At 43.9% G+C, this 15,809-nt stretch overlaps 1 protein-coding gene across 17 annotated transcripts in view; it reads right to left on the bottom strand.

Moving 5' to 3' along the window:
• LOC105498081 (Rho guanine nucleotide exchange factor 11) overlaps window positions 1-15,809 on the bottom strand; it is a 111,376-nt gene that overhangs the window by 42,257 nt on the left and 53,310 nt on the right. For 9 of the 17 annotated variants that reach the window (XM_011769916.2, XM_011769917.2, XM_011769912.2 and 6 more), the window contains 7 exons: window positions 10,389-10,421; window positions 9,182-9,196; window positions 8,764-8,855; window positions 7,016-7,114; window positions 2,602-2,651; window positions 1,739-1,796; window positions 688-866 (listed from right to left, as the gene is read on the bottom strand). In XM_011769916.2, coding sequence (XP_011768218.2) covers window positions 688-866; window positions 1,739-1,796; window positions 2,602-2,651; window positions 7,016-7,114; window positions 8,764-8,855; window positions 9,182-9,196; window positions 10,389-10,421 — 526 coding nt within the window. The remainder of the gene's footprint in view (window positions 1-687; window positions 867-1,738; window positions 1,797-2,601; window positions 2,652-7,015; window positions 7,115-8,763; window positions 8,856-9,181; window positions 9,197-10,388; window positions 10,422-15,809) is intronic. The other 8 variants (XM_071083236.1, XM_071083237.1, XM_011769920.2 and 5 more) reach the window with 4 other exon arrangements.

Genomic DNA, 15,809 nt, shown 5'->3' with positions numbered 1-15,809 from the left:
ACCCTCCTACCTCAGCCTCCTGAGTACCTGGGACCACACATGCATGCCACCATGTCTGGCTAATTTTTTGTATTTTTGGTAGAGACAGGGCTTTGCCATGTTGCCCAGGCTGGTCTCGAATTCCTGAGCTCAAGTGATCCTCCCTCCTCAGTCCCGCAAAGTGCTGGGATTACAGGCGTGAGCCACTGCACCTGGCCTCTACTTGTTTTTGTCCTTTTCTGATCCCTCCCTTTACTGAGGGGGCTCTATATTTTGCACCTCGAAGCAGGCTTTTTTCTCTAGAAAGCCTTTCCCCTACCCCTTAACTTTATACCAAACCCTGGTTAACACTGACTGGCAACGGTCTTGAACAGATGCATTCTGTCCCTGCCTGAAGTGTACACTCTCTCTCCGATGAGGAGCACTTTTGGACGGCATCCTTAGAGCCTTCTACACATTTAGGAAACAAACAGTGTTACTGTGTGATAAAACCTCATATGCATTTGCATGGAAGGAGGACACTAAGGCATGGAACAACTGTTATTGTGCAGCCCTCATTTTTGTTCAACTCTTTCAATGGTCTTCCATGTGTCTTTTGGCTTGTCTCTGTGTACCACAGCCCCATTGGATTTAACCTGCTTTCCTCCCCAATGCGGAGCTTTTCAACAGGACATTAGGGTGAGCAAAGAAAGCCAGAAGGACTATTACCTGTAGAGGTTTGGGTCCCGTGATGCGTTGTGGAGGTGGCAGAGGTGGAGGAGGTGGTGGTTGGGGGATCACTGGCGTGATTCGGGGAGCTCCTGCTGGGAATGGGTCCTGCTGGAGCCCAGAGATGCCCACGGATGAAGGTGAAGAGCCCAGGAGGGTGAGTGCGACATAGGCGCCAGCTAGAGGGAAACAGAGAGAGATTTGCTCCAGGAGTGCTGTTCTGGAGAGACAGTCCAGCTACACAGGAGAGGGCTGTTCTCCCTTGTCCTGTCATTAAACTCATAATTCTGTAGATTAAGTTCTCCTCACTTTTAATGCCCCACCCATTCTCTAATCCCTGCCTTCATGCCTTGCATTGACCCAAGTATTGCTTCCTGCCCTTCCTTCATGCAGAGACCTCAACTAGAATTCCACTCATAAATATCTGGGAACACGCCCCACAGGCCGCCTCAGCAGCCCCGTTTCCCTCTCTATCTCACTAAAGTAAGTAGCCAGTGTCATGCTCCGAGCATACTGCCCACATGGCACAGACCAGGCACTCAGATTCTAGCCCTCTGCTCTCCCCAAACTCCCCACATTCTTCAATTCTCTCTTCAACATTTGTTGTTTCTATTTGAATATTTGTGCAGACTCAATTGTTGGGCCTTCCTGGCTATAAACAGATTATTGTTGCTTTTCCCTGCCAAATAGAAAACAAATGAGTAAGAATGCCCATCAGTGGCAGAGGCAATTGAAAGGTATTTGAGGGAGACCTGGTCTCAGTAGGAGTATGGTCTAAATGGGAGTGGCAAAGATGAATGTGGGTAAAAATGAAGATGTCTCATGAGAGCCTAGTACTGTCTCCACCTGAAATAACAGGGAATTGTGGCCATTTAAGTGGATCACTCCATGTTAAGATTAAAGATGTGACTTCAGCTGCCTCACACATCTACAAAGGAAACCTCCTGCCTCTACAAAGGAAACCTCTACAAAGGCCTGCCCTTTCCTCCCTGTTTCCTCCCTCTTGGACCATCTGCTCCCCTACTTTAGTTGTCACCTCTCTCCAACTCACATTTGATCAGCTTTACCACTTCCAGGTGTGAGCTATTGGTCACCATGGTGCCGTTGACCTGTTGGAGGGACAAACAGTATTGATTAATGGTGATGAACAGCTAGGGGATCCTTCTGTAAGTTCAAAATGCCACGTTTTTAGGAAGCCATTTTCCAATGCTCTTTAGCCACCTCTGGTCACTTGTTTACTCAAATCACACTATGAATTTGGTCTCCAGCTAGCCTATGAGTTTTCAAGAATAAAACCTCTTCATTCCTTAATTTGTTCATTCATTCACTTATTTTTGGTATACACTTTTCTAACCACTTGCCTCACACACATGTGAATGTCCACTCACCCAATGTGCTTCCTCCTTACAGAGGACTAAGAAGTCTCTGCATCTAGGATTTCCTTAATGCGTCCCACTATGTTGCCCAGGCTGGTCTTGAACACCATTCTGTCGAAGAAAGGTCTGAACGACCAGGGCAGGTTATAGTAGTTCAGAATGAGCAAGGACCCCAGGTTGGCATTATATGGAGGAAAGAATATCAACCTGAGAATCGAAGTCTTGGATCCTTCACTAGTTACTAACCCTCCCTCTTAATCTTATTTTGGTAATTTGTGAAATGAGAATAATAAAACTTGGTGTAGAAGTTTGGTTGCTTTAGAGTCAAGAAGGGCCTAAAATATGGAACACAGCTATCCTCCTCCTTACTCTCTCTTATGCTATACCACTATGCTCCCTCGCATGGCACCACTCCTCACTCAGTGGCTGCCTGGCAGTTGGTATTAAGATGAAAGTGTGCAGGATGGGCCAAGGCCAGGAGTGCCCTGCACATCTATTTCCACTGCTGGGAGTGGGAGTGCGTGTTGGGGTCACTCACTTTGATGATCCGGTCGCCCTCTTTCACACCGGCCTTCATGGCTGCACCTCCTGTAAGGAGAAGGCCTGGTCAGCACAGCCCAACAACCTCTTCCACTGAAGCTACACCAAGGTCCCTGTCAGATCACCTCTCCTCTGAAATTTCCTCTTATTTATCTGTGTCAAGTATCTCAAATTCTGGGTGTACTTCCTATTCTACTCCAGTGACACAAATACTCTAAAGCTAGAGTGAACTATATAAGGTCCCATCTCCTGCTCTTCCTTTCACCAAGATGCCAGACTTCTAATAGCCAGGCCAAGGCAGGAGCGAGGCAGGGCCAGGCTCTGGAAAGAGCACGTGTGCTTCACTCAAATGTGTCTGGATATGTTCCAAGGTCAAATCAGAGTTACTTTTTATTATCCAGGGGGGGAAATGAGTTTACTGTATGAAACATAATTGTTAAAATAATAATTAAGAGAAATACAGAGAAAAGGAATAAAACAAGAGTTTCCTAAGTCCTGAGAGGTTCATAAAGATATTCTGGGTGTTCACATCATTAAAGATAACTGTTTTATTTCTTAAAAAAAAAACTGTTTTAAGCCATTTACAGTTTCTCTGCTCCTTTATTTTGTAGACAGAGTCTTGCCCTGTAGCCCAAGCTGGGGTGCAGAGGCATGATCTCAGCTCACTACAGACTGGATCTTCTGGGCTCAAGTGATCCTCCCAACTCAACCTTCCAAGTAGCTATGGGACTACAGGTGTGTGCCACCAGGCCTGACTAATTAAAAAAAAAAATTTTTTTTTTTTTGGTAGAGATGAGGTCTCACTATGTTGCCCAGGCTGGTCTTGAACTCCTGGGCTCAAGTGATCCTCCTGCCTTGGGCTTCCCAAAGTGCTGGGATTATAGGCGTGAGCCTCCATACTCAGCCCAGTTTTTCCCTTTAAAATGGACCAAATTAAGAGCTTCTGATGGTGACTGACTGTGAGGTGCTCAAAAGAATATGCTCTTGACTTTTTCAACTTGTTATTCAACTGGAGGCTACAGTGGTTTTCACCACAATATGCTTTGTTTGTTTGTTTTGAGACAGTGTTTCACTCTGTCACCCAGGCTGGAGTGCAGCGGTGTGATTTTGGCTCACTGCAGCCTTGACCTCTCAGGCTAAGCGATCCTCCCACCTTGGCCTCCGAAGTAGCTGGGACTACAGGCATGTGCCAACACACCCGGCTAATTTTTGTATTTTTTGTAGAGACAAGGTTTCACCATATTGCCCAGGCTGGTCTTGAACTCGAGCTCAGGCAATCCTCCTGGCTTGGCCTCCCAAAGTGCTGGGATTACAGGCATGTGTCACCATGCCCAGCCTCATAAGATAGTTTTAAATGACTTATATTCCTAGTTTAATTTACATCCAGGAAGCACAAAAAACACTAAAGCCAAAACAAGTTAATGAGAAGCATAAAAATTACATATTGTACATTTGCCCCAATGTGATCATTAAATCTGTAAGTTGCATTCCTCTGATGAAAACAAAACTCCCACAAAGCCCATCTAAATGTTTCTACTTTAAAAAGAAAAATACAGTGATGACTACATTCCAATTTGGCTTTTCAATACTGGGACTCAAGACTACCCTCATCTAAAGTGTGCTATTTATGGAAGAGTACTTGCAAATAGCTTAAAATTCCCTCTTATACATTCATTTAGAAACTAACATTAAAGAGAACAGAGCTATCTTGCCTGAATGTATGAAACACGTGAGGTGACTTCTAGTAACTTAGTGTTTAAAAAAAAAAACTAAACTCTTCAGAGTAAAGGAACTTGAGAAGTTCTCAGACTTCAGCAAGCATGAGAATCACTGTGGGAATTTTTTGCCAGAAAGCAATTCAGTGTTTCCGAGGTCAGCCCCAAGAAAAAGATTTCAATCATCTTGGGCTTAGGTGATTCTAATACAGGCAGAACACAGATTATACTTCGAGAAACAGTGAATTTAAAAAACCTAGTATGTATCTGGAAAAGATAACCGCTGCTTTATTACTCTTGTGACTTCAATGCCAATCCAAATGAAGTCTCTTCTACTCTCCTCCCCAACACACACACACACACGCACGTATGCATGCACACACCACTCACACACACACACACACGCACGTATGCATGCACACACCACACACACACACACACACACACGCACGTATGCATGCACACACCACTCACACACACACACACACGCACGTATGCATGCACACACCACTCACACACACACACACACGCACGTATGCATGCACACACCACTCACACACACACACACACGCACGTATGCATGCACACACCACTCACACACACACACACACGCACGTATGCATGCACACACCACTCACACACACACACACACGCACGTATGCATGCACACACCACACACACACACACACACACGCACGTATGCATGCACACACCACTCACACACACACACACACACGCACGTATGCATGCACACACCACTCACACACACACACACACGCACGTATGCATGCACACACCACTCACACACACACACACACACGCACGTATGCATGCACACACCACTCACACACACACACACACGCACGTATGCATGCACACACCACTCACACACACACACACACACGCACGTATGCATGCACACACCACACACACACACACACGCACGTATGCATGCACACACCACTCACACACACACAGACTCTAGAACTCATATTCTCCTTGTAAGCCATCTTTTCCTTCTTTCCTCTCTGGGTCTGACTCTGCTCAGCCTAAGAAAAGGAAGAAGGTAAAGGAGAGCTGAACCTAGACTTCATTGGAGGGGATCCCATATTTTCTGTACCAGATAGACCAGCAGAGGAAAAGTACAAGTTACTGGCAGTTCCACTAACTCTATTTCACCCTAGTCCAGGAACCCTGAGAAATAAGAGAAGCAAAGAATAAAACTATCTTTTTAGAGCTTCAGCCCAGGATATGCAAAACAAACCTCCCACTGATATAAGTTTACTCCCAAACATAAGAAGCCATACTTATTTATATCCTTATATGATCCACATACCTCATTTTGGTCATAAATTTGAAATTCTCTTTTCATCTTTCCTGTGAACATATCCCATATCTTCCTCCAAAATCAATGCAAGTCTATTTTCCCTCCTGCTCTGCACTATCAGGAAACCTGCTCCCAATCCTTTCCTTGTGCTCTTGTCTAAGCCAAGCCTAGGATGTTCCATGTCACCAGCCCAATGCTACTTACTGCACTGAAGTTTACTCCTTTTAGGGACACTTCTTTACCCTTTAAGGACTCTTCCACTCCCATTGCCTTTTTTTTTTTTTTTGAGACGGAGTCTCGCTCAGTCACCCAGGCTGGAGTGCAGTGGCGCGATCTTGGCTCACTGCAAGCTCTGCCTCCCAAGGTTCACGCCATTCTCCTGCCTCAGCCTCCGGAGTAGCTGGGACTACAGGCGCCTGCCACCACGCCTGGTGAATTTTTTTGTATTTTTAGTAGACACGGGGTTTCACCATGTTAGCCAGGATGGTCTCGATCTCCTGACCTCGTGACCCACCCGTCTCGGCCTCCCATATTGTTGGGATTACAGGCGTGAGCCACCGCGCCCAGCCACCCATTGCCTTTCTGATTGTCTTCCTCAGCCTGGACCACCAACAATGGTTCCACTACCTGGCATACACTAGAGTTTTGACTGTTCACGCCCCTTCTATACACAACTGGTAACTGGATGGATGTGGCTATGATACCCACCCACTCTTCATTTCCTTCCCACCAAATTCCTATCCTGCTGATCTGCTTTTCATTTCCATCTTTCAAACTACTTCTAAAAATCCTGTTTCTTTTAAGAGGGCTTCCCAAATGATCACAAGGAAAATGGCTATGCCTCAAATCACAAACTACTCAAACTTCCAAACACCATTTCCCCTGACATCACATCCAACATATATCATTCATCTGTTTGTAATTTATTATTTAATGTTAATTGTATCAGCAAATGTGCTCTGTAATCATTTGGACCATTGTGCCTGTCTCAGGTTATAAAACTGTAGAAAGTGACCATCTGTGCACTTAGCCAGGTAATGTGGAGGTAAATATGAAGAAAGGGGGTCTTTGATTCTTCCACAGAATCTTGTGACATCTTCGATGGCAATCAGACATCTGCCTGATGATGACCTGACAGCTATTTTGCTGGTTTTTCACTTCCCAGCCAGGGAAGCAAGCACGGGGTGCAATCTCTAGAAATTCTGCCTGGGGGCTTAGCATTGAAGAGGCTTCCCCAGGCACCCATGGAGAACCGGTTCTAGAGTAATTCATTCATGCCCCACAGGAAAGCACAAGTAGAGTGGCACTGTCACATACATGGTGGCTTTGCAAGAACTGTCCACCGTGGGCAGGAGGGATGCAGCACTCACCAGGCCGCACAGACTGCACCAGAACAATGCGATCCCCACTGACTGTGAAGCCGAAGCCATGCTGGTCCTTTTGGATAATGACACAGCGTTGAACGAGACCTGGGAGGCGGAGAGAAAGGTTGAGTACGCAGTGTCATTAGAAGGTTAGTGTGCACATGCCAAGACCAACCCAGGGAAGCCTCAGTGCCTTTCTCCTTCAAGAAGCCTTTTCACATTAACCAAATTCCCTAGACCATTCCTGTCTAAACACTACTGCAATGACGCGCCTCCCTCGGTGGTTGGCAAAACCCGTAACTTACTTTGTATTCCAAATAAGAAACTACCCTTCTCTGAGGTGCTAAAATGCTTGTCTCTCACATACATGTCTGTCCCTTTTGGTATGTCTGGGTGAGACTGGTCAAAGAAGAGGCAGGACCAGGTCTAGCCATCCTCCTGAAGACTAATATTATCGATAAGGAGCCTCCCAGGGTTGAAGCCCAAGTGAGCCTAGAAGTTACATGTTAACTGACATCCAATGAATGCAGCAAGTGGTATACCAATGCTTGTTGGTTCTTTTTATAGAGCTGGGTAACTTATGCAGGGTGTCTTAGGAGTGGTCTCTTGCCAAATCCAGGGAAGGATACATGACAAGAAGAAAACCCTTTTATTTCGGAAATATTTTATTTTATTTCCGAAATGAAAGGGTTTTCTTCTTGTCATGTATCCTTTAAAAAATATACAGAATTAAAAAACAAAAAGAAACAGAGGTTATGACTACCAAATGTCTCCATCCCTGTGAGTGTATACTAGACATTGTACATGTGTATGAGTATGTGTGGTTGCATCCTGCAATGATTAAAGCATGGGTTCTAGAGTTAAAACAGAACTGGTTTCAAGTCCTGATTCTGTCCCCAATAAGCTTGCAAACTTGGACATATTTCCTAACCTCTCTGTTTGCAAAATAAAGATAATAAAACCTAGTTTCTACGTTGATGTATGGAGGCAATTTATATAAAACCCATTAACACAATGCCTAGTATACATCATGTGCTCAACATAAACACTAAGTTGCTTTACATTTAGAGTATACTGATCTGTCTGTATGAGTGTGCATCTCTGTATCCATGTGTTTTTTTTTTTGAGACAGAGTCTTGCTCTGTCACCCAGGCTGGAGTGCAGTGGCACGATCTTGACTCACTGCAACCTCTGCCTCCTGGTTTCAAGCAATTCTCCTGCCTCAGCCTCCTGAGTAGCTGGGACTACAAGCATGCACCACCACACCGGCTAATTTTTGTGTTTTTAGTAGAGATGGAGTTTCACCATGTTGGCCAGGCTGGTCTCAAACTCCTGACCTCAAGTGATCTGCTCGCCTTGGCCTCCCAAAGTGCTGGGATTACAGGCATGAGCCACCACACCAGACCATGTGCTTTTTTAAAAAAAAGAGATGGAGTATCACTATGTTGCCCGGGCTGGAGTACAGTGGTTATTCATAGGTGTGATTCCACCACTGGTAAGCATGGGTATTCTGACCTGCTCCATTTCTGACCTGGGTCAGTTCACCTCTCCTTGGGCAACCCGGTAGTTCCCTGCTCCTGGGAGGTCACCATATTGATGCTGAACTTAGTACAGACACCTGACTGGACATAGCACACTACAGCCAGAGCTCTTGGGCTCAAGCGATCCTCCCACTGGTCTCCCGAGTAGCTGGGAATACAGGCAGGTGCCACCATGCCTGGCTGTGTTAGTGTGTTAATTCCCAAGGAGGGTACCTGTTGTCTCAGAGGCATCCGAAGGCTGGCGATGGTGAGAAGGGGACTTGCGCTCAGGTGCAGAATCTCCCAGAGAAGACAGGCTACTTAACCTGGAGAAGGAGTAAGGAAAGCATGTCAATGAGCTAGGCAGGGAGGGATCAGCCTTGTAGTATATGGAGGCTCTGTCGAAAGGGGCCCTGAGTCTTGGATAATGAGAGACCAACCTACCCACCCTGTAACCCAGTCTGGTAGGACATTAGTCATGTGTACACCACTGGTAACACAACCTATCTGGAATCCTGGGCTGGCAGGGCAAGCATGATCTCTTTAATACCCAGCAAGGTGTGAAGGGAAATAACCCTTCCTGGAGTCAGGCGACAAAGAGACAATAGCAAGCAGGGGATGTGCACACATATACACGCTTGTTGGGTCTTACCAGGCTGCAATGGGGCTGATGGAACAGAACGGAGCAGCAGAGAAAATGAATGCAAGAAAAAGACAGGAAAAAACCAAACAGCCAGTTAGTTTTAGGCGATGATTTGCAAAGGAAGGGGAGACTGGAGGGAAGGACGAGGTGGGTCAAACACACATAGAGGTCTGCATGAGCACAGCATGGGGCTGTAGTGGCGGCAGCAGAGACAAGCTCCCCATTTAGCTTCATCTCTTTGTCCCTCAAAGTTCCACCTCTCCATAGTGATCTCCAGGAGGGTAAATGGGCATGAGTACAAGCCCGCTGGGTAACTGGTAACTTGTACACTTTCTAGAAAACAGAGTAGAGGAATGGCCCAAGCCTCTGAAAATTCCATTTATCCTTTGGGTACCATGGGAGAACCGGAATCTGGTCTGTTTGGTGGTAGTATTCCAATCCCATATTCAGCTCCGTTCCCTCAGCCAGCCTGAGGCACCTTGCCTAATTGGAAACTATTAAAGACCCTAAACCTCCAAGTGGTACTGATCACCAAATCAAAGGATTCACTGCTGGATCTCCTCTTCAACTAGGACCCTCACAGGAATAGAAGAAATTTCAATCATTGCTGTGGCACTCCTTTTTGGAAAAGTGTACAAGTTGCCAGTTCCTGAATCAACAGTTGCTGCCCCTCAGAAAGGGGCAATTCCTATCCCACCTATAGCAAATGACTAAGTAGAAGGCTACTCATGGAAGCACTGTGTGTGATGGCAAAGCACTGGAAATAATCTAAATGTTCACAAGGAGTGACTGGTTAAATAAATTACAGCAATATAATGACACAGAATTCAGTCATAAAAAAGAATGAAGAGGCTCTTTATACAGGATAGAGAATGATCTCCATGATATGTTACTGAGTGAAATAAACAAAATACAGAATTATTTGGACAGTTTAAAAAAGTGAGTAAAAGAGAGAATAAAATTATGTGCTTATATATATTTAAATATTTATTTACATATGCAAAAATATCTAAAATATCTCTGGAAGAATACAAAAGAAACATAACATGGTTGTCTGTGAGGAGGGAAACTGGGTGGCTGGGGCACAGGAATGGAACTGCAGGGTTTTATTATATTCTTTGGTACTTCTAAAGTTTGAAATCATGTGAGGGTACAAGTAACTTATAAATATAAAGGAGGGGGTCTTTGTCCCCCCTCACAGTGGCACCCCTCTTACCTGGACAGGTGAGACTGCTTTTTACTGGCTGATCTTTGGATCAGAGAGAGAAGGACATCAAGGAAGAAGAGAGTGTGGGCCCAGGAGAGAGCGATGCAGGACAGGAGGAAGAAAGAGAAAGAAAAACAAAATACGACATAAACCAGACAAGACACTAGAGATGGTTGGTGCAAAGAAAAACCACAACAGAGCCAAGAGTGACCCAGAGGAGGCACCTGGTCACAAGGTGAGCTTACTAACAGCCATGAGCTTACTAACATCCCCTGTCATTTTGCCGCTTAAAACCTTTTAGAACCTCCCCACCGTACTCAGGAGAACAGTCATCTGTCCTCAGCTAGGCCATTCACCACAGCATCTAACAGGAAGTATAATGCCTGATGCCCAGGGAAGTGCCCTTTGATGTTTTCCACAGCTCCCAGTATCTATCCTTTCTGCAGCTCAAATACCCAACTGAAAAAGCTGTTGTTCACTTGTCTGTAAAGCCGTACATGCAAGGTTGCAAGGTCCATGAAAGCAGAGAGGATCTTGCTGCTGTGGTCCTCAGTGCCCGATGTAGTAGGGGTTCAGTCCTATTCTTGGTCCCTGCTCTTTACTGTCCTCCTTTCACTTGCTATGGTTTCTGGCTTCTGTCTCTGCCTACACTGTTCCTTCCTCCTACATGTTCTGCCTACTTTATTCTCTATGACTGCACAGGGTTATCCACGCTGGGCTTGAACTCCTCCTCCTTCCTACCTAAAAAGAAAGCCCATCTTATCTTGGGACACCTCGGGCCTTCTTGCCTTGTTCTTGACGCCACCAGGAAGCTGGCTTCCTATGCCCATATTAAAGCCTAGAAGGTGCATTTGAACCTAAGAACCTGATATGGTTTGCATTTGAGCTGAGGCATAAGCAGTTCCACATAATCAAAGGCAAATGAACCAAAAGGTCCATGTCCCTGCTGTCAACAACTGTTAGGGGCATGGACAAAGACCATTTCAGCAGTCATCAAGAGTTTCTCTAAAATAAAACCACAGGCTAGGGCAGGTATGTGGGGGACAAGGAGATGGCAACATAAGTATACTTGCAACAGATGCATAAATTTTTTTTTTTTTTTTTTTTTCCTGAGAGCTTAAAAGAGAGAAAACTACCATTGAACTGAAGGAGGAAGAGATGCCTATGGAAGGCAGGCCTGGTGGACAGAATCAATGGATAGACTATTGTGTCAGCTGGGTTGTGCGTCCGAGTACATATTTGGGAGGAAGACCTTGGAAGGTTAAAAATCTGAGAAACAAGGAAAGGGGAGAGGAAGGTACTTTGGCCTGAAATGGAGGCTGTCATAGATAGAAAAGACTTTAATGGTGGCCCCTCCCTTTTCCTGACGACATTCTCATCAAAATTTGACAGCAGAGCTCAGATTCTGCTCAGCCTAAACCTGGGGGTATGGAGGCGACCCTGAAGAGTGGAGAATTTCCCCCCAAATTTGTACTCTAAATGGCACCAGTGAGACAGACTTCCTGACCCAACTTCTCAGTTATCCCCTACTGCCAGTCAAAGAAACCCGTAAGTTCTTTATAATCTTTTCCCAGGGTCGCTCCTTTCTTTACATAATCATTGACAATCATCCCTTTAAGCTACATGTCTAGTGCCTCATGCCTGGATTACTGAAAAAAAAAAAAACTCTTTTCCACTCTCCAGTCCATCCAGCACTCCACCACCACAGACTAACTTACCCAAATACTACTCCCTCAGGCCCTCTCATCAAGAACTTATTATCTACACAATCAGATATGCCTCCAATAACCTGGTATTAAAGGACTTTCATCCTGTGGACCCAAATGTCTTTTCAAATTCATCTCTGATTACTTGCCTACTACCTACCTCTACTGGATCCTAAGCGATGCTGTACTCATTCCCATCTCTGACTTGATGGTTGCCGTCCCTTGTCATCTCTGTCCATCTCCTACTACTTTTTCAAGGTCATGATCAAATGGCATTGACTCCATGAAGCAATCCCTGACCACTGCAGCACACATTTCATTTACCCCAACATTTTATTTTGAAAAATGTCAAACTACATTAACATTGAAGAAGCAGCATGGTGAATATCTATACGCCCTTCATCTAGATTCAGCAACTAACATTTGTCACATTTGCTTTATCTTTCTATGTTTATACATTTTTTTCTCACTTGAAAATTGCAGACATCATGACACTTCACCCATATTTTAGCCTATACCCCCTAAGAGCACTGAAATTCTTCTATATAACCACAATGCCATCAGCACACCCAATGAGTCTGATACAGTATTATCTAATATACAGTACACATTCAAATTTTCCCAATTGTCTTATTAAGTTCTTTGTAGCTATTCCCCAATTGCCTCAATTCAGGAGCCAATCAAAGATATCGAATTATACTTATGTCATGTCTCTTTCAGATTAATTTAATCCAGAACCCTCCCCACTTTTCTTGGTCTTGTCTCTCATAACACTGACATTTTGCAGAGTCTAGGTGAGTTATCTTGTTAATGGCTTACAATCTGGATTCATCTGATGCCTCCTCATGGTTAGATTCATGTTAAACAGTTTTAAGAGACTATTACGTAAGTGATGTTGGACAGCTTGTCCCATTTTTGTGATGGTAGGTTTGATTACTTAGGTAAAGTGGTACTCCTGAGATTTTTTCAATGGTAAGAATCTATTTTCTCATTTGAATTAATGAGAAATCTGTGGGATGATATTTTGAGACTGCATAGATACTCTGTTTTCCAACATCTCTCATCCAATAGTTTTACTCTCCATAGACGATTCTTGCCTAAAGCGCTTATTGCACTGGTGCCTACAAAACGGCAATTTGCTAATTCTATCATTCCTTCTACATATATTAGCCAGTAAGCTTTTACAAAAAACGTCATCTCATCTCTTTTCTGGAGTGGTGCTATGAACTCACAGATCTTGTTTCCACCCCAAAGTAATACATTATACTCTATTACCCTTAAAAAAAAAAAAGTTTAAAATGTTCCAATTTGACCAGTGGGAGCTTCTGAAAGCCAGTTCCTGTGTCCTTTTAACATGCCACCATCTGTCTTTGATCATGTCCTTGCTTTCTGGCACAAAAAGGTACTCCATGCTCACCTTGTACTTTCCCTATGCCAGACCGGGAATCAAACATTTCTCCAAGGAGCCCTGTTCCTTTTAGCAGGAAATGCATTTAGAAACAAGATCTGGCTGCTAGGTACTCATTGCTGCTGAGCTGTCCCTCGTTCCAGGCCCTTTTAATGGACAAGAGCTAGAAAAATTTATTATAAATTTTTGAGTTCACACTGGTATCTCCAATTTGAACTCAACACAACAGGGTTCTTCATCTTCCCCATTCCATATTGTATCTTCCTTTTCTCATATTGAGAACCCCGTTCCTAAACAATACCAATATATTTACTCACTGCTCTATTCAATATGCAGAAAAGATAGTTCCTGGAGTTACTACATCAATATCACTAGTAACAACAAACCTATGAAGTTCAAGGTTTTCTTGCAGTTCTTTTTGTCCTCAGACTATATCCCAGTACCATCAGTAATGTGTGTGAAAATTTCTGGGTTAATCTGTTGGGTTTTTTGTTTGTTTTATTTAGTTTTTTTAGACAGGGTTTCACTCCATCAACCAGACTGGGGTGCAGTGGCACGATTACAGCTCACTGCAACCTCTGTCTTCTGGGTTTAAGTGATCCTCCTGCCTTAGCTTCCCAAATAGCTGGGATTACAGGCAAACATCACCACGCCTGGCTAATTTTCGTATTTTTTGGAGAGATGGGGTTTCGCCATGATGCCCAGGCTGGTCTTGAACTCCTGGGCTCAAGTGATTCACCTGCCTCGACCTCCCAAAGCACTGGGATCACAGGCGTGAGTCAGTGTGCTCAGTCTTAATCTATTTTTATGTTATCAATTTGAGATATATTTAGGTTTCTTTTTATATTTGTACTGAATTTTAGGGTTTGCTTTCTTTCAAGCTTATTTCATTTTTTGAATATATTAAACATTTACACGGTTGAAAATCAAAATGAAATTTTAAAAGTATATTCAGAAGTATACCTATTCTTTCTCCCCATTCCCCAAGTAACCATTTTCATTTGTTTTTGGTTTCCTTGCTGTGTTTCTTCTTGTAAAACTAAATAAATACCGATACATATTCTTATTTTCCTTTCTTCCTTACACAACAGGTAGTATCATCCCCTTTTGCGCTTTGCTTTTTTCACATACAATATCTGTAGAGTAACCCGCAGAACTCTTCCTCTTCTTTACAATGCGGCCCGCATTGGCGCACACATTCTCCCCTCCTCCAAGGCTCCCTGTGTCAGTCCTGCCTATCTGCTGGAGGGCAGAGGTTGCAGTGTGGACTTCCCGGTACACCTGAGTGCAGCACAAGGCACAAGCAGGTGCTTTCTAACTATGCAGCCACATGCTCCTCTCCCCAGCCTATAGGGTGGGCAACAAAGCAAGGAGATGCTTGGTGACCTTCCAGAGAGCCCACATATCCTTTTTGTTGGCCTGCGGTGTGTCTGTGTGTGAACGTGTATGTGTGTATATATATATTTTAAAAGTTAGTTGCTAAGCAATAAAATACACATTTCTGACTTCTCTTGAAAGGTCAGTCAGAAGTTCTGGCATCCTCAAGCTTACGGTCTCACATAGTGACAATCAGCTGAAAATGGGTGGTGGCAGCCCTCTCCAGGTGAGCATACCTTACCTTTCCCAGTCACCACTGCCCTTAGCTTACACTGCCCACTGCTTCACTCAGACCCCTACAAAGTATATGAGTTCGAACTTAAGGTGGCCAAACAGGACTGGTTTCTGGAGTTTAAAGAAACAAAGATAAGCAAACAACATTATGTCCTTTCCATCTGTCAATGGGAGGTTCCTGGTCTCCTCACTCCTACCCCATCACAAATGTGTAAATGAGGACAAGGCCTAGAACATCTACATTCTGTGGTAATAATGAAAAAGTTCTTACTACCTACCAGGTGCTGTGCTAAGCACTTGATATAACCTTATCTAATTCAATCCTCACAAAAGTCTGCTGAAACAGGGAGTACATCCCCATTTTCCAATACGTGAACAGAGAGTTAAATAAATGAAGTTAAGATGTGCATAAAGTTGGTGTGACTTCAACGTCTGTGCTCCTAAACAAAAAATTATATGACCTGTATATGCCACATGTAGATTTGCTTGGTCTTTATTTTCTCTTTTACATACATATATACATACATACACATTCAAGACATATACACATATATACATCACATGTGCCCACACACATATAATATATATGACATGATTAAAGATATATATAATACACATATGCTATATATGTATATAAATACATAATACACATATATAAGATAGATGGATAGAGAAAGATAAAAAAGCACACTATACACAGGCTGA

This window comes from Macaca nemestrina, chromosome 1, assembly GCF_043159975.1.
Source record: "Macaca nemestrina isolate mMacNem1 chromosome 1, mMacNem.hap1, whole genome shotgun sequence".
NCBI lineage: Eukaryota > Metazoa > Chordata > Mammalia > Primates > Cercopithecidae > Macaca > Macaca nemestrina.
The sequence above is the reverse complement of the archived record's forward strand: the minus strand, read 5'-3'. Positions and strand labels throughout refer to the sequence as shown.